The sequence below is a fragment of the Monomorium pharaonis genome, chromosome 2 (assembly GCF_013373865.1).
Source record: "Monomorium pharaonis isolate MP-MQ-018 chromosome 2, ASM1337386v2, whole genome shotgun sequence".
NCBI classification, from domain to species: domain Eukaryota; kingdom Metazoa; phylum Arthropoda; class Insecta; order Hymenoptera; family Formicidae; genus Monomorium; species Monomorium pharaonis.
The window spans coordinates 16,764,273-16,783,739 of NC_050468.1; the positions used below are offsets into that span (position 1 = coordinate 16,764,273).

The 19,467-nt window shown below is 27.2% G+C and overlaps 1 protein-coding gene and 1 long non-coding RNA gene across 4 annotated transcripts; both read left to right on the forward strand.

Moving 5' to 3' along the window:
• The first annotated feature begins 955 nt into the window (after positions 1-955).
• On the forward strand, positions 956-18,490 carry LOC105832683 (fatty acid hydroxylase domain-containing protein 2). Of its 3 annotated transcripts, none has more exons than XM_012673851.3 (6): positions 956-1,111; positions 11,618-11,747; positions 12,448-12,551; positions 14,981-15,308; positions 16,403-16,675; positions 16,868-18,490. In XM_012673851.3, exons 1-6 carry the CDS (start codon positions 1,087-1,089, stop codon positions 17,025-17,027), a joined length of 1,020 nt encoding a protein of 339 aa, XP_012529305.1. In that variant the 5' UTR covers positions 956-1,086; the 3' UTR covers positions 17,028-18,490. The 3 variants fall into 3 exon arrangements, with proteins under 3 accessions (XP_012529305.1, XP_012529304.1, XP_036138992.1); XM_012673850.3 differs by lacking the exon at positions 956-1,111 and adding an exon at positions 7,426-7,595; XM_036283099.1 differs by lacking the exon at positions 956-1,111 and adding an exon at positions 10,415-10,508.
• LOC118644488 lies at positions 12,558-14,915 on the forward strand. Its single transcript, XR_004962264.1, has 2 exons — positions 12,558-13,726; positions 14,128-14,915. It is a non-coding gene; the product is annotated as an uncharacterized LOC118644488 (long non-coding RNA).
• Positions 18,491-19,467: the final 977 nt, after the last annotated feature.

Consider the following 19,467-nt stretch of genomic DNA (forward strand, 5'->3'; position numbering starts at 1 on the left):
ATGATCTACGTTACACATATGTATAGACATCATGAAATTTATGATGTAACTTTAATTGATTTTAAAAGTAAATTAAATTCGCTTGATTTAAAAACAAATCTACATGCATATATATTTGTTAAAGGTATACTTTTCTTAAATTTGCTGCTTTCGTTTTCATATTTTCGCTTATATTTTTATTTTTATCGAGAATACTGTACGTATTGTTCTTTGCTAATAAAAAACAGTAACAAATATTTACCCATGAAAGATTGCAGTATAAAATGTTCGTTAAACACATTTATATAGTGTTAATTATTAAATTTAATATATAAGGAACATACACATACTCTTGTTAGTAATGCATTGCATTTGCACATATTATATTGTATAAGTGGAAATAATAGGATACAAAGTAACAGTGTGATATAAATACTACAAAATATTTGTTATAAAAAGTATTATTTCTAAATTATATCATCAGAGTTACATATTTTTCACAATATTTTTAACACGTTGCTGCAACATTGCTAAAATAATATTGTAAAAAAAATCTTTGCAACATTACATCGTTTATAATTTATAATGTTTCAACAATGTTGCTGCAAGTTTCTGTATTATATAGGTAAAAATGCACATTGCTTTCCGCGTCGTCAAGCATGACAATCTAATTAGAATGGAAAATACCAGAGAAGTTTTTTTTTAATTCGAGCAGCACGAGAAATACAAACATTTATAAATTAAATCAATCTTACATAAGATACATTAAAGAAATTTAATTTTTTAACGCGATGTCCAAGAATAACGCAAAAGACATTTTAAGCGCTCCGCGGCTCCAATGCTGCCGCATCGTCGACATCCGTGTCACCAGGACACGCTGTAAATTCTCAACGTCGACGCGCGACACTGCCGACGAGAAGATGAGAATCGCGCGCGCGACGCAACAGCGCATTTGCTGCTCTTGGCGCCGCTCGCGTCATCGCCGTCGGCGGTACCTATCGACTATCCGCACGCGCGACCCGTCGCGCCTGTCCGTGGTCGCTGCCGAGGCCGAGGAGCAGCGTAGTTTTCCAGTTTGACGCACCGCCGCCACCGTGGTGTGCGACGATGGAGGTGCAGCGGCTGTGCAAAGGTAGGAGAATTATATGATTTCGAATAACGGAAAGTCACGACGGGATTCCGTCGTCGCGATCGGCCTTTCCCCTCCCCGTTTTACCCGCTTGACTGCTCGGTCACGGATAAATGAACGCTCAACCGGAGGAAATGAATGTATATATATACACGCGTGAGAGGAACGTGTCCGTGTTCAGAATACAGTGTCGAAAGGCCTCGAAAGAGGAAAAAAAATATAGGCCTGCTGATAATTTCTCTGCTAATAACTTTCGACAACCGGGAACGGAAAATTCCGGCGAAACACCCATTTTGCGGCGCTTTATTGCGCGCGAACGGGATTTTGAGCTGTTGCAACTTCTCTCGCGACGAAGGACGGAAGGAGTGGAGCCGTCAGCAGAGCTCGTCCGCGCGGACTTCTCGCGAATCCACTCTCATCCAACTCTCTCGGCGTGCCGAGAGTAGGGCAGAAACTTTTAACGACGGAGAAGACGAGATTATATTCTGCAGCGTAGAAAACGTTATCGCGCGTACTGTTTTCCGATTGCACCGAGGTAAAAGCGGTGACTTCCACCGCAGGGAGCGATTTTCCTCCTTTGCCTGATGTATTCCGTTTATGACATCTCCTAGGAAGCAGCGAAAAGCACAAAGCCACGCGAAAATTAGAGCCTCGTACGTTCGCCGATATGCGCGATAGGATAGGTATGCATTTGATCAATAACGAAATTTCTGTTTTCATTACGGGGGCTTGACCCGGATCCTTCGTTCTGAAACAGAATGTCACGGTATAGTATCATAACATCGATACTTCGACGCGTCATGAACGCTTTTGTGTACGTGAAATTCCATGAGAACAAGTCGAAACTCCAAACTCATCCTACTAGGAGAAATGAATTCAACGATAAATATGTGTCATACCGCCTAACTGTATTTGAGAAACCAACTTTAACTGTTTGTTTATATCTAGAACTTTTTAACGTCAATCTACTACTTTATTCTCAGATGGGCACATAATTGTTAAAATTAAATAAAAGTTGTACAATAATGGCACGACAAAAATTTAGCAATAATTACGTTAAAATTATGCGCCACAATACAGCAGTTTTTGTTGGAATAAAATTTCTACATAATATTTATCGAAAAATAAGACAAATCTGAGTTTAAAGTTTTTATAATTATTTGAGAAACTGGTTCTATATTTAAAATGTTGCCATATATGTACACAAAAAGGATATAAATTTTCTATTGTCAAAAAAACTCAATTTACTCAATTTACCTTTTTTCTTCTTCTAATGAGTAATTGTTATCTTTAACAAAGCATTATACTTTTTTTACCACAATGTCAAAATATATTTCACATTTTAGAAAAACACATTATTGTTATATTAATGATGACAAATAGTGGACGTCAGGCATGTGCATTATATTATATATAGCCTCATTTTCAATAATGCGATAAGATTTCATTTGCTATGCTGTCATATCAACGGATACGATATTTCATCTTTTCTAAGTAAATTTTATATTTTTAGCAATAACTGATTCGCAGTTTTCTTTGTGTTAACGCCAATATCAAGTATCTACCATTTCTTATACTACTGAATTTATTTTTATAAACATAATAAATTACGAGATTATTCTTATTTTCTTATTTAACGATTTAATAGAGTAATGTTACTAGATTTATTATGTAGTTATATGAATACTTTAACTCTATCTTAGAAATATATATTGGTTATTTTAAGAAAGTATTCTAAATACAATTTTTCTAAATATTTGATCAAATTTAATAAAATATAAACTATATATATGTGTATACATATTTTATTTATATATATTTATATATATTGATTTACCAATATTTTTTATTCATTGTAAGTCAAAGTAAGATAAAAGTAATATTATTTTCAAGATACATAAAGACATATTTTTCTAAAAATACTATGCATTAATAAATCTTATTGACTTGCACATTACTTTTTCCGTAATAATTGTTCAATAATTACTCTGTTGATATTTAATTTAATTTCTCTACATCTCGAAAAAAATTTTATCTATTTTCTTTATCAACTGATATCAAGAGAATTGATTATTATATTTTATACTTAAGATTTTGAGTAGAAAATGATTATATGTTATTTATATAAAGGATGTATGTACACAAAAGTTTCACATCAATCAATTTTATATCAATATCATTTGTCATCCAAACAATATTTTCTTTGTTGTCAATATAATATGCTATCAATTTCTTGTCATAAAGTTATTTTAATCTTTTTACTTATTATAATTATTATTTTTTAATTCTCTATAATTGTATGTGTCTCAATCATAAATTAATTCTACATTTGAAATATAAAATGCAAACATAAAATGTTTTAAAAAATCTGTGAAGATAAAAAATATGCTGATCTTAATAAAATATTAATATATGTACACAATACAAAAGTCTTATAATATATTTAATATACATATGAAATATAAAGTTTGAAAAATAAAATATTTGTTAAATGCATTAAAAATATTACAAAGATATAAATAGTTTTATACACCATTTTTTAACGTTGTGAAAAAATTTTATCTGGTTCTATTAAAACAAGTTTGTTTTTAAAGACAGATTTTTGTTAATTAAATTTTGATTTTGTAAAAAATTTAATTACAAATAGGTAAGGCATATTATTAAAATTAAATATTCGGTAAATGTAACTAAAATAATTTTGTTTTTCTAAATATTTAGTATTATCAAACATAACAATATAATCAATGTTGTACATAATAATATATACAACTCACTCATATCTTGTAGATATAATTTTTTTAATGTAATATTGTTCTTATGAAGAAAAATGCAGTAGAAAAACCAGTTTTAAATTTCATATATTGTGAAACCGGTTTCTTGTAATACGTGTTAAATTTACATATGTATGTTTTAAATTTTATCAAGATTCATAAGGAACAATAATGCATATTACTGAAAAAAAATTATATCTTTTAAATTAAATTTTTTAATTAAAATTTTAAATTAAACAATTAAAATGTGTTTATGTAACTCAAAAAATCATCTATTTTAAATCATAAAATGTGCACTTGAGAAATTGTTTAATAACAGATTTTTATCAACTTCCAGAAAAAATATATATTGGAAAAATATTTTAAATATATTTCTGGAAGATATCTAAAAGATATCTTAAAAGATATTTTTCAGATATTTATCACATAAGATATCTTTTAGATCTCTAAATAAGATATCATTAAGACGTCTTTACAGATATTTGAAATAATATCTCAAAATGTTACACAAAAATTTAGATTACTAAAAAACTCTTTTTGAAACTTTTGAAGAAAGCGAGACGAGTTAAGACATGGCAAGATATCTTTAACCTTTACTAGTGACGTGCAATCTCACAGACCGCGTGACTGTAATGAAATCGTAGATTTTTAGAATACAAATTTTGTAATTGTTTGTTTCTTAATAAATATGATTTCTATATTAAAAAAGTTGTTTTATTTATTTCTGAAAGTATGTCCTAAAAGAAAATAAACACATAGGTAAAACTACAGTTTTCTATTTTTGTAAGTGTCCTCGGAAGACAAGCGGCCTGTCAAACCTTACATCACCAATAATGTTCCACAAAAAGCACGTCACCAGTTAGGGGTTAAAAATCTAAAAAACATTTTTATATTTATGTGGGCTGTTGAAAACAGGAGATTCTCTTGGATGAATTTTAGCGCATGCTGTTTTTCATGCAGCACATCTTTTTAATCTTCCACCGAAATAAATATTTCAATTGTTTAACACATTTAAATATATCGATAATATCTCTCTTTATATTAAAGATCGCTGCATTTGAGAATATATGTATTATATTTTAAAGTATTGTTAAAAATTTTAAATTTTTACACATTGTTATTTATTACCCAGCGAGAAACGATAATGAATTCGACATCAATTCGACGTCGAATCGACATCGAAATGATGATTTCGATGTCGAATCGATGTCGATTCGATGTACTATTTCTCACTGGGTACAGATTGTCTATTATTACGTTTAAATATTTCTTTAAAATTTGAACATACATTTTTTATCTCTAGTTTAAACGTTATTTTATTTTTTATTTACTCTTAATTCTTATGCAAAATTGCGTTTTGTATTATCTATTTGTAAATTTGATGAACTTGCATTTCAAATTAAATCAAATTTTATGTATGCTAATAAAACTCTAATACATATTTGTGCAAAATTTATTTGGATTTATTTGTTTAAAAGTTTAAACAAAACTGTAACTATATCTCTAAAACTGTAACTGAGAAATGTCACTTTTGCTGCATAAATCATTACAAGCTCAAATTTTTGTTTTTTTCCTTTGCAGCTAGTTTCCAATCAAAAATTTGACATTCACAATTTTTTATCGTTGATTTGGAAAAACAGAATTAATCTAAAAAGTCTACACCTTTCGATAACTTTTAGCTGATATTGTGAAGTGAAAACATTCTTAAATACCTCGCTATCTGTTTACAATTTACCTGCAGTACTTTTTAAACCGATTGTGTTTGTTCAATATATAAGCATTCGAAAAAAAACTACTTTCACACAGAACAGTTATTTTGAAACGTAAAAAAAGATCTTTGACCTATCTAACAAAATCAGCATATAGAACGTATGTAAATTTTATTTGTATGAAAATGTGATGAAAAAAAACGAAAAATTCAATTGTGTGTCTCTTTTGTTCTTTAGTCTTAGTTGTCAAAATTGTAATTTTTTAATTGAAAAAAATATTTCTAAAAATTGCTATTAGCAATTATTAAGATTCAAAAATTAACTTTTTGGCCCCCCCCCCACACACACACACACACACACACACACACACACACACTTCAAATATCATATTTCCTTTTATAAAGCCAATAAAGAAGACTTTAAATAAAAATCCTTGAAATTTTTCTTACAAATGTTTTTGGAATTGCTAATTATTAATCTACTATCAGAATTCCAAAATTTAAAATAACGGATCCAATATAACAGACAAAAATAATAAATTTTAATATATTTTAGTAGAAGAAATACAAAAATAGAATAAAATATCGTCGTGACTCCGATTTTAGCCGAAAGCAGTTTTTTGTTACAAAATAATAAAAATGCGTATGGAAAGATGTGGTTTTCAACTTGTTATTATTTTATCTACATACATATTGAATCCGTTATTTTTAATTTTGAATTCTAATGCATATTTGTAAATTTGCAATTTAACAACTTCAAAAACAAGATTTTAAAAGCAATTAAACAACATCAATGTTTGCTACTTTTCTCCGCCATGAATCCATTATTTTAAATTTTTTATATTTAATAACAAATGTATAATTAGCAACTCTAAATATTGGATTCGCTATTTTGTATTTAAAAAAAATCTGACAACAGATTTGGAATTAGCGGCTCCACAACCGCTAAAGTAGTAGTCGTTAACTTTTATGCCTCGTCTAGAATGAGTCGTTAGTTGTTGTCGTAAAAACTTTAGCCAATGACAGTTGATCTTAGAGAAGAATAAGCGAACATGATTGGTTAAATTTCTTACGACTAACGACTAACAACTCATTGTAGACGAGGCTTAAATTGTTTTCTTCTCAAATGGTTTCAAATTAAAATTACACTATATGATTTCGTCTGTCATCCTTTACAAGTTAAACAAAAAAATTTTAAAGCATCTGTCGATAAAATTCAAAACATTTTAAATCAATATTTTTTTTATAAAAATTATAAATATAAATATTACGTATATTCTCAATTTGTATTTTTTTGATAAAGAAAAAAGCTTGTAAAATTCAAATAATTTTCATTATTTAATCCATTAATATGTTTTATTTTATACTGTCTATCAAATATTGAGAAAAAGATTTGAGAAAATATTAAAAAACAATAAAATTATCTCTTGCCTTTAATATTGCTATATATATTTATGTTGGATGAAAAGTATTTGTATTAAAAATATTCTTGTTTTGCGATAATTAACCTAAATCCAAATATTTTTAATATTTAGATTTATTCCTGTATCTCAAATTTTCATCTTTAATGTTCTCAATTGTACGGGAAAACATAAAACTTGAATTTTGTTGAAATACGAACATAATTTTTTGTGTCATTATTTTGAAAACTGTCAAAAATATAATAATAATAATTACTAAAATTATCATTATCAAGAGAAAGAAACATCGATTTCGACATCAATGAATTATCTCAGACATCCCTACCTTACTCACGGCGTAAACAAAGGAAATTGGAGGCGCCGGGGCGACGGGCACAGACGCGTCGTTCTCGAGCCTTTACTAGCGAATCGTGAAACGTTGCTGGTCAGTGCGTCTCGTTTAACGATACGAAGTGTAGCAGTCAGCAGCACTGGTGAATGATCGGCGAGTACAACGCGTTCGGTTTGGAGTCATTTGAAAAGCTAGTTGCGCTCATTTAAAATAATGTTTTGGCTTCGAATAATTCGACAATTAAAAAAATCGGAAAGTGAGTGCTAACATCGATACTTGACGAATTTTTCATTACAAACTAAAGAATGTAAAAAATGCCTCATTCATATGAGTGATTTAATTTTCCATGTAAATTTATTTTTTTCTACAGTGTGGTGTATTTATTTTTATAGTGTGGTATGTTAATTTTATAAAAACTAAATCACACACGAATGAGGTATGTTAGGTACACACTTGAATTTAGAGTATATTTCATGACAAAGTTTAATAGCATCGAACTAACGGGAATTAATACTTTTTCTTTGTGTCCAGTTCTACCATTCAGTTTAACCATGTCCAATAGAAGAATTTATTTTATATAAATTATAAAAAAATTTATCTATTGAACATGATTAGTTAAATAAACACTGATATTAAACTAAGTTGTACACAGAAAAAAGTAATATAGCCAATAACATATGTAATTGCGGGCTGCCAACTATATAAAATACTCAATGCAATAATATTTTCTGTTAATGCAAGTACAATGTTGATACTGCAATAGCATATATTATTTTATTGAGTATATCTGTAGTTGGCAGCCCGCAACTACATATCTTATTGAATATATTACTTGTTTTTTCATTGTAGAATTTGGTCGTTTTTCCTAAAGGTATTAAATGTGTAAAAAAAACACTCATAGAATATTAAATCTTACAAAAAAAACTGTCTGAACTACTTGTAATTAATCAAAAAGAACAATTTTTTTCAAATTGTATTTTATTATTACTCCCAATTTTTTTAATTATCATTAATAATTAAAACTTTAATTATTTATAAGAATTAAAATGTTTACTTGGAGTAATAGTTTCAGAAAATTTAGAATTTTTGCAGTTTTTTCCTACCTAACAGATAATTTTATTAAAACTGCAAAAAATGTTTGTAAAAAATTGTACAAAAATTTATTTTTTTATTTTACGAAAATAGCGGATTAACCGAATTGTTCTCACGTCTCGAAGTGCGATCTAAAATGAATAAATGTTTTTATAACTTTGTAAATTTAATATGCAACTAAGAAATTTATAATCATAAACAAAGATCAATTTTTTTTAATTTAGACAATGGCTGTCTGTTTTTTGTGAAGGTATACTGATCAATATTAAATGTGTTACTTATATAGAAAGCAATTTTATTAACAAATGTTTTAGTCACTTACATATATGAGGACAGCAATAAATTTCTTTTATTGAAAAGAATAAAACTTGTACTTTGTTCTTGTTATGTCTAATTTTTTTTTAATTGAGCTTTTTGCCAATTAAATTGCTGAAATAACAAGATGTTTATGAATAGATAAATAGTGACGACTATCGGTTATTAGATAGTCTGTACAATTACCGAGGTTATCGCGCTAACATCTTAACACGTGGAGATTGCTCTGAGGCAATTACTGTATGTTCTAGATATGCGTACAATCATTCTCGAATGCGAGATGTAAAAAAATACTATTTGTGACTAATATTTCAATCTATTCATTCTGGAAGCTATATGTTATTGAAGAAATGTGTTTATGTTGCATTATTGTAATTTGATTGATCGATGCAATAAATAAGTAAACTAGCAATACGAAAACGCACGCTATAAAATTATAAGGCAAAAAATAAGTGCATGTGCACTAGTGCACAAGTTATATATAACAGTTCTTATCAATATTGAATTCAATGCAATGTCGATATATTGAATATTTTCTTTTTTCGAATAATCAGTTGTTTAACATACACCGCTAGTGTATGAAGCAACATTGAGTGATTGGTTATTGATAAAGCATTTTGTTTGCTTCGCGCAGTGATTTACGTATGTATTGTATAAATTTTTAATTTACGTACATGGGATAATAATATCTGAATTAAAACTTACTCTTTTACAAATATATTACAACAAGAATAAGTTTTGCTGCTTTTTACTTTTTAATAAAAATTACTTAAAAATATATAAATATATAAATATATAAAATAATATAAAATAATAAAACATTTAAAAATAAATTGCTTTACATACCTTTTATTTTATTATAAAGAACAAACAAAGCTTGTACTTCGTTCTTGTTATGACTAATTTTTTTAATTTAAATTTTTTGTCAATTAAATTGCCGAAATAATAAAATTTGCGAATAGATAAGTTGTGATGATGCTATTGGTTATTACATATAGTCTATGCAATTATCGAAGTTATCGCGTTAACATATTGACGCACAGGAGATGAAGCAATTACTGCTCTGAGTCAATTATTGTACGCTCTAGATATGCGTACAATCATTCTCGAACGTGAGATGTAAAAAATACTATTTTGCTATCATCGCTAATGACTAAAATATTTCAATTCAATCATTCTCGAAGACAACTTATATTATACTTTCTCTATATTTTTTAATTCTATTTCTCTTCTGTTTAACTCTTTTTTCTCTTTATTATTTTTTATTTCTTCCTTTTTTTATCGATTCTAACAAACATCTTCAGACAAACATCTTAAAAAATTCGAATAGATAGCATTATTTTGCTTAAATTTATCAGCGCTACACGAATATGTAAAATCCAAATTTTATATCTCCTGAACATTATGAATTATATTATCTATAACTTTGACTCCACTCTCGACCTCCAAAAGCATTGGGTGTGATGTGAGAATTGGGAAAGTTAATAAGAATTTCTGTATTGTTTTACAATGATTGACTTTATAATCAACGGCGATAAGATCTCTGGCACTTTAACAAACAACATAACCCACTTTCTTTCAGTTTCATCCGAGTTTAAGGAAGTCAAATATACACGGAGAAAAAAATTATTAAAAACAGCTAAATTTTAGCTGTCACAATTGAAATTTTGCTACTATAAATATATGCACAATCTTGCGAAAACAAAATTACAATGCGACTATAATAATTCCCGTACAAAGATTGGCTACCTATGTAAATTATGTAAGTTTTAAAGATTAACTGTGAAAATTTTATAAATTTGATAAACGTACATTGAAGATAGCCGAAACTAATGCGTGAAGTGTATGTAGTTGTAATATGTAGTCATATTAAGTGATAAAACTTATTAGTAAAAAACATCCAGTTTTCTACATTTTTTTAAGATAGAGCATCATTATTAAAATTGACGCTCAATTTAATTTAAGGTATTATTTCTTGTTTTATACGATTGCGTCCGTATCAATACGCAGTTTATAAACTGAAAATGTAATTGAATAATTGGCATAAAGAAATATTATATAAAGCATTTCAAAGAATTCTATTACTATGTTGTTGCTACAAACATTATTACAAATCGTTTTACATTAATTTTTTATAATATAAATTTAAAATAATTTTAGTTTTTTCTAGAATTTTTAAATATTAACTTTAAATATAAGGAATAAACTTTATCAGGAATAAATTGAGTGTAGTTTTCTTATTTGTTTATCTTTACATCTATAAAATTTAATGTATTAAAATTCTTTAATTTTTAGATATATGTAAAAATTCCAACGTTTCAAATATTAAAGTAACATTTACTGATTGCTGATACAATTTCTAGACTTTTTTCATTATAATTTTTTAATTTATTTACATTGTGTAAGATCGAGAGTAAGATCAAAATCATCTTATGATCTCCGTTGCTCGGTCGACAATAAATTTCGTTTTTTAAAAATTGAATTATTTTATATTCTGTCACTTTATTTTGTCAGATATTCAACAAATTTTGCTCTCAACATAAAATAATTGAAAATTTCCGTTTGCTTTTGTCCATGACTAGTTTTCAAATTGAATATCTGTCGGACACTCAATGGAATACTGATTTATCTTACGTAATGGAATTACATTGATCAGTCTTTTCGCAATGCCTCATTACATCGTATGTGAACATTCTAACAAAATAAACAAATACATTGTAACAAGTGTCTGAGAGAATAATTCTTATCTCGTTAAAAAAATCACACATTATAATTACTCTACACTATAATTAAGACAATATAAAATAAATCTTATACATTTGATTTAAGATGACTACACGCTTTCTATACTGATTTATTTATTGTTTGCAGCAACCCCTGCCATTGGCGATGCTTCGAAGAATCAAACTCCACCAACGCTTCTTTCAAGTCTAAGAAGCGTACTCTTTGTTATCGGAACTGTGGTGATCGGTTTTGCCGCCTTTTGTAATTCTCTGACATGGTAATGAAAATCGCAATGCGTTTTTTGTAAATGAAATTATCGGAATGTCTGAAAAAGAACGGAAAGTAAATATCTATTTATCACTTTTTAAACGGATAATTTATTTTTTTGAACATTCCAATGATTTTATTTACAATAAAACTCGAACCCTCGAATTTTTATCGAATCTGTTACTTTTTGATAGAATATCCGACTTATTATTTTCTGGACATTTTTCTCAAAGTTGTTCGATAAGTCGCATAGAATAAATAACAATAACATTAAGTTTACTATGTTACATATTTTATTGAGAATATTATAATTCTTTTATAAATCTTCATTAGTACAAGAGACACTAAATTAATTACTGCATATAATATTTCTGATTAGAAAAACATAGGAAAATATTTAATCAGATCTTTGGAACTCAAATGTCACATAATTTCTTAAACTTTTCATTTGCGATTAATAACTTTTTATAATTGAATAATCTGACGATCTGATTAAAAAAAGAAATATATAATAACAACAAAAATTTTTTATGGTTAAAAGATATATCTTATGTAAGAAAACAATAAATTTAATGTTGCATATAAAAATTATTTATCTTTACAGAATTAAATAAAATTTTTAATATATGCTTCAATATGCTCGATCGACAAACTTATTTATTTATTTATTTATTTATCTACTTATTAGATTAATGAAAAAAATTTTTTAGGCATTTACAAAGATTTTGGGGTGCATCCGGCGATTTCTGGCAAGCTCAGTGGGATAAAATTTTGGATAAATTTGGTGATGATCCTGTCACACTATGGGTTTATGGTAAGTTCAAGATACGTACAGATACGTATCCCAGATAGAAAAATTGTGAAATAAATGCACAATTATTGCATCTTTCTATTTACCTCCACTTCGTAAAGTTGCAAAGTAATTCCACAAAACACATACGTTTTGCTGAAAACAAATTTTGTAATTATAATTTGTAAATATCGAGAAAGTTGTAAAAGAAATTACTTTCCATAATTATTACATTATATTAAGAATAAATTTAAAAATTTTGAATTTATTTATTACGTAATTGTTACGACATTGTATTGAGAAATAAATTTTGAATTTGACTAATTATTGCAGCATTGTATTGAGAAATAAATTTTTAAATTTATGTGCATAATTATTACGACATTGTATTAAAACATTAAAAATTGTTAAATTTATTTTTTAATTAGTTGTACTAGTTATTTCACAATAATTTGAAAAAAACTTTAATATAAATTTTAAATAATTAAAATTTTTAATAAATAAAACTTTATTTATTATGCAGGTATAATGCAACATAGGGCTTATATTGCTTTTTTTAATAATACAATTAGCCATAAAAAGTATACCGCAAAGCTGTCTAAATCGGAATATCTTCGTAATGGCTGATTGCAGATGATAATTAACATTGCAATTATTGAATAAAGAATATGAAGGTTTTCTATTACACCATATGTTATATGGTGGTAGTCGAGGATTGATTTGGAATGGTTGAGTTACTGTTTTTAGTCATCGGTTCTTACTTGCAATACTTAAGTTGATTTGCGGATGCAAAGATAAGAATCAATTGCCAAACCCAATAACTAAACCATTTCGAATCGCCACATGCTCTTTTCTGATATTCTTTATTCAATGATTGTAACACAAGATACCAAGCATTTAAAGAAATCTCACGAGTACCACGAGAGTGCAGATATTAGACTGGAAATAGCTGGACTAAGTGGAATCACAGGTGTTAAATTGCGAGCTTGTAATCTGTAACATAATACAAAGAAAGAAAGAAGAAAAATACTTCGAAGCAAACAGACTGCAGTCAATGTCACACGATGTCACTCGTTTAAGAGAGCGAACTGAAACGAACATCGCGATACGTGATGCCAGTAACCGATAGAAAAAGAGTGAGACTATCAAACGAATTCGGGCAGCTTTGAGAAATAGCCGAACAGTTGATTTTTGCAGATGTATGTCGCAATAATTGTAACTTTGTCAATCTATTTACAAATAATATTGAAATAGTATGCATGTTTCTTTATGTGAAATTTTTTTTAAGAATATTTAACTACTAATTCTACAATTTAATGCTGTAATAGTTTTTACAATAATTACAAAATTAATTTCTGAAATGTATTTAGCAATAATTGTGCAGAGATACTCATAATACTACAATTATGAAGAAATATATTTTAATCATCAATTTGTTTAAGATTACTACATGTTATATAAATTAAATTTAGAATTAATAATTTCAAAAATTAGATTTATAGTTATGACAAAATATATCCTACATTACATTAATTTTGAAATTAAAATAATACTAAAATTTTTCTGCATGCGTTCTTATCTGAGATATTAATTTTTACAGATTCAAAGATATATGGTAGTATATTAAAGAAAATTGCCAATATTGACACAGACTTCCTTAAAAACATTGTTACCTTAGATAATTAAAGAAATAAAAACTCATATATATTCATTATATATGTTTATTTTGTCTATAAAAAATCTAAAAACAAATTTAATTTCTTTATACATATGTAATTGCGCTGCATGTTGTGTATTGGAACAGCATAAGATGTTTGTACAATTGACATATAAAATTTTATACCGAAATGTAAGGTTGTTAGAAATTCTAATATACATACATTATCTTGTAAATTTTTGTGACTCGTGTTAAAAGAAAAGAAATGGAAAGTGTAGTCTACTATATGTCAGTAGTAATACTAAATAGTCAGTTTTCAGACTCAATTTCTCAGATGTGTATTTTTTACTATAAAACCATTAATTATTACAAAATGAAAACGATATAAAAACTGTTATATTATCTGAATCTATAGAAGAGATTTCCTAGTTCGCATATTTTTTATATCTTTAAAATGTGATTTTTAGCTTTTATTTAAGAAACACTATCTAAAGACCGATATGCCAATATTGAGGACCTTTTCCTAGTTTATAAAATATCACATAACATATTGTCTAGTATAATATATTTTGTAACATTACATTTTATTACAGAAGAAATAAGTGAATAATTAACGGATAAGGATATATTATCAAAAATTGATATATTTATTGTTGTATTTTTTATTCAACTGCGTTCATTTTGCAACGTTAGATTTTTATACACAATAAATAGTTGCATAATTACACTTAGTGCTGGCTTTTATTGGCGATGTATCCTCTTAATATTTTTATATATTTATTGTTGCATATTGCAGGATCCTTAGTGTTAACTATCGCAGTTTATTGGATCGTCGGTGGAATTTACACTCTTCTAGATATCACCAACCGGCCAGCAGCACTACGCAGATATAAAATACAGCCCGGTACGAACGAGCCAGTGGACAAAAGGGAGTTATGCAAAGTGATCGTTCAAGTACTATTCAATCAGATCGTCGTCGGTTTACCCATTATGTATCTCGGCTATTACTTCATGGAATGGCGCGGTTACCCTCCGGTGCGTGAGCTACCGACCTTCCACTGGGTGCTCGCCGAGATCGCGATTCACATATTATGCGAAGAGATTGGCTTTTATTACTCGCACAGGTACATTCTTCTTGGAAATCATCAATCCAGAAATCATATTGAATTTGATAAACTTTATGTCGTCAAATAAATCCACATTCGACACAGCTAATAATTTTGTTGACTAGTGTCAGAACTAATACCTAGCAAACGAATTGGAAAAAAATTTATTATATATAAAATTAAGTATATATGGAAATGTTAAATAGAGGAAGATCTTATATAAGCTACTAAAACCGCCTCCACGAAATGTTAACAATTTGACAAGGTCAAACTTATACAGGAATCTCACTTATGTCTATTAGCATCACTATCAATACTTGAATCAAAAAAAAAAAAAAAAAAAAAATTAACGGCATCTATGTAGAATGTACAGAATTAAATAAATTATCATTAATAATGTATGCTAAGCAGACAAAATGCAATAACTTCACATTTTGAACATGAGGTTTCAATTCTGTCTACATTACTTTTTAAGAGAAATTTAGTATAAAAAATTGAAGAAATATTTTCAATGTATAAAGATAACGTATATATATATTTTTTATTTGAACAATCTTATATTAACTTTTGCATATTTATATTACATGAATGCCTATAATCCTATATGTATATATATAAATTCCTATATTAAGAGATATTTTCGTGAATTTTATTTATTTTGGTTCGGGAAATAAAATCACTAAATAAAATCTATATGTTTAATATTATTATTTTTATATAAATTATTATAAGTAAACAAGTGAAAAAATATGCAAATGTAAAATAATAGCAATATCTACTTATGTATTAACTTGATACATTTAGTTGTCAGCATATTTTAAATTACAAGAATACAGATATTAATATATTAGTATATTTGGCATAAACTTTAATAAAAAAAATTCTTTTAGACAGAATTTTCTAAAAGATATCTATAATCATGCAAAAATGTAAAACATTAATTATTGATTAAATTAATGATTAAACTCGATTAAATTCGGAGATTACATATGATATTAAATCATTCTCAAAACTAAAGCGTCTTTTTAAATACTAAATGGACATTAATTTATATTTAATATATTAAGATATTGATATATCGAAATATTTACCGTTACTAAATCATTTTGCAGATTTCTTCATAAGCGTTCCCTATATAAGTACATACATAAACAGCATCACGAATGGACTGCGCCGATAGCTGTCACCGCTTTGTATTGTCATCCTTTGGAAAATATTGGTTCAAATCTACTTCCACCATTCTTGGGTGTATTCATCATGGGTTCCCATGTGGCCACCGCCTGGATTTGGTTTTCGCTTGCAATACTTTCGACTTTGAATGCACACTCCGGTTATCATTTACCATTCTTCCCATCGCCAGAAGCACATGACTTCCATCACTTAAAGTAACGCAAATTTTGACAATATTATTTTAATTTTAATTTAATTCACATTAGAATTATTCTATTTATTGAATTGTAATAAATTTTTAAAATTTTGTGATGCAGCATATAATCTTTGTATTGAATTATACATGAAGAATCAAGATTTATAATTGTTATACAATTGTTTTACACTTGTTTTAAATGAATTTTTAGATTCAACCAATGCTACGGTGTGTTGGGCGTTTTAGATCGCATCCATGGTACCGACACGCAATTCCGCAACTCACGGAATTACACGCGTCACGTAATGATGCTCAGTCTCCTACCGCCCAGAGAGGCTTTTCCAGATGAAGTAAAATACAAGTCAAAATAAAGGGACCTTTCGATAATTCTGTATAAAAGTTCTCAAAAGGTAATTTCCGAAAAAAAAAAAAAAAAAAAAAAACGATTCGCGTTGAATGCAATATTTCCGTAGCGGCGACCGAGTGTAAAAATAAAATCGTGAATATAATTTATTTTATCAAGTTAATTAAAGTTTTCTCAATACAAAAAACTCGAATTAATTTTAATAAATGCATAATATTCGATTGTTTTCTGTAGTCAATACCTTCAATTATATTTTCTTTAATCAGATTCACAGAAATAATGTATTTTCATTCATTTTTTTAAATGAAAAATAAATTGCGTGTTTTTAATATTTAATATTGATATTTCTTTGAAATTAGTTCTTTTTAATGTTTTTCGCTCCAGCGCGCTTGTGATAAAATATGATCGCTGTGAACAGAGCGCATCATTAACAAGTTGACATTAAAACATGAAGTGTGTACGTACGAAGCTGCACGATTTTCTGTTCTCTAAACTCTGCGATGAAATTTATTACAGTAATTTGAATTTATTTATGTAATGTATAAGTATATATATACTCTTTGTACATAAGCGTGTTTTTGGAGGACGTATAAGATACGTTCTTCGAGGCGAAAGAATTAATTTTCTCTGTTAAAATCTGAAATTTTATATCCTTTGTAAAATTTATTCAGCGTACGTATATCATGTATATGTAATACTATTTAACTTTTTAATTTATTGTTAGTGAAAGGACTTTCGTGAATGAAATTCAGCTATCCGCTCATTGATCTAATGAGATAATGATTGTATATACAAATGCCATTCAAGGTTGGACTGAATAGAGAAAATAGTAAAACGATTCCGAAGGTTTAAAGTATAAAAATTAAATTTATATTTTTAAAATATTAATAAAAAGTTAATAAAAATAAAAGAAGATAAAAAATTATATTAATATGATTAAATAATAGAGTTGCTTCAATTTTATTTTAGGAGTGACAAAATAAATTTTCTACTATTTGAATGTTTATTACATTGATTTTATGGCCGTCTTTAATAAAACTCGCAATTTATGCAAGTTCTACAATGTCAGCAGGAGTAATGGAGTAAGGAGTAAGAGTAACAATTGATCAATTAAAAACCGGGAGTAAACGAAATGGACAAATCTCATTTCATATTTCTTACTTCTTACTCCTACTCCTGCTAACATTGTAGACCTTGCATTACATATTTAATTGATTCATAAACAAGTTCCTGTAGATAATAACAATTTCTTTTCTTTTATCTTAGAAAATTTTAAGTTTTAATTCCATCTAATAATGCCTACATTTACTTGGTAATAAAGTCTCTCAATTGCAAATCATTACTATAATTATACATATATTTTATAAAATTGTGAAAGTAAAATCTTAAAATAGAAGATTTAAAATATATATGCGTCACATGATGCCTTGAAAATTTAAATCAGAGAACAGTTGTGTTACGATTCAAAAATTTAGCATATATATACTCGCGTTGCGCGTTTACTTGGTGCGAGCCACTACTGCGTCTCTTGATAAAGGTGTCCTAACACTCAAATTATATAAAACGAAAGCGGTAAAGTTTCTTTTATAAGACATATTTTCAAAAACTGTTTTAAATTACGAATATTTATATTATTCCGATTTCAATAACAATGCTTTAAAGTTATATATCAAATAGAACACCACATTAGAAAGAACAGATATACAATATTAAACACATTGCAACCTTGTCACAGAAAAAACTGATAAAAGGAATTTTAATAAAATAAATTTAAGATAAAAGAAAACTTATTTATGAGTTAATTCAATATGTAATATGCAATTTGTACTATAAATTTACTAAACTCATATTCTCTCTCAAAATTATATAGAACAAATATGTTTGATAATTATTTCTCAAATTTTTCTTTCAGTTCGACCTTGGCGCCATTCGTACTTTTCTATAATATTTATAGTGTTACTATTAAAAAAAATATGTATTATATTTAAGCTGTATAATTCATGCACAAGTTCTTATCAATAACACAAAATTTAATATCATATATTTTACACTTCTAAAATTTTTTAAATAATCGAATTCATAAGTTTTTTTATAATGATGAAAGAAAATAAAGTCAAAAATAAAAATTAAACATTTATTATTATTATTATCGTAATAATTATATATTTTTATTCCAACTAATATTTGAAATTGTGTTTTTATAATACTTTATAATACTTTCAAGTACATTACATTGTAATAAAAACGTTACAGAACAAATATATATTTTTCAAATATGAGAAATTTTTATCATATTTATTTTCATAACGTCAACGTTAATTTGATTTATTAGAGGTTGATTTAAACTAAAATAAGCTCTAAATAATTGTACTTTGTAAAAATAAGTACAATTTTCATTAGAATATTAGAAAAAAATGTTAGAAATTTGGATTTCTCCTTACATTGAG

What these genes read in the sequence shown, in the direction of transcription:
- LOC105832683 (XM_036283099.1), top strand. Translation starts at nt 10,430, where the DNA reads ATGCACAATCTTGCGAAAACAAAATTACAATGCGACTATAATAATTCC. An exon ending in TGGCTACCTATGTAAATTAT is followed by an intron (nt 10,509 to 11,617) that starts GTAAGTTTTAAA and finishes TATTGTTTGCAG; the next exon opens with CAACCCCTGCCATTGGCGAT. An exon ending in TGTCACACTATGGGTTTATG is followed by an intron (nt 12,552 to 14,980) that starts GTAAGTTCAAGA and finishes TGCATATTGCAG; the next exon opens with GATCCTTAGTGTTAACTATC.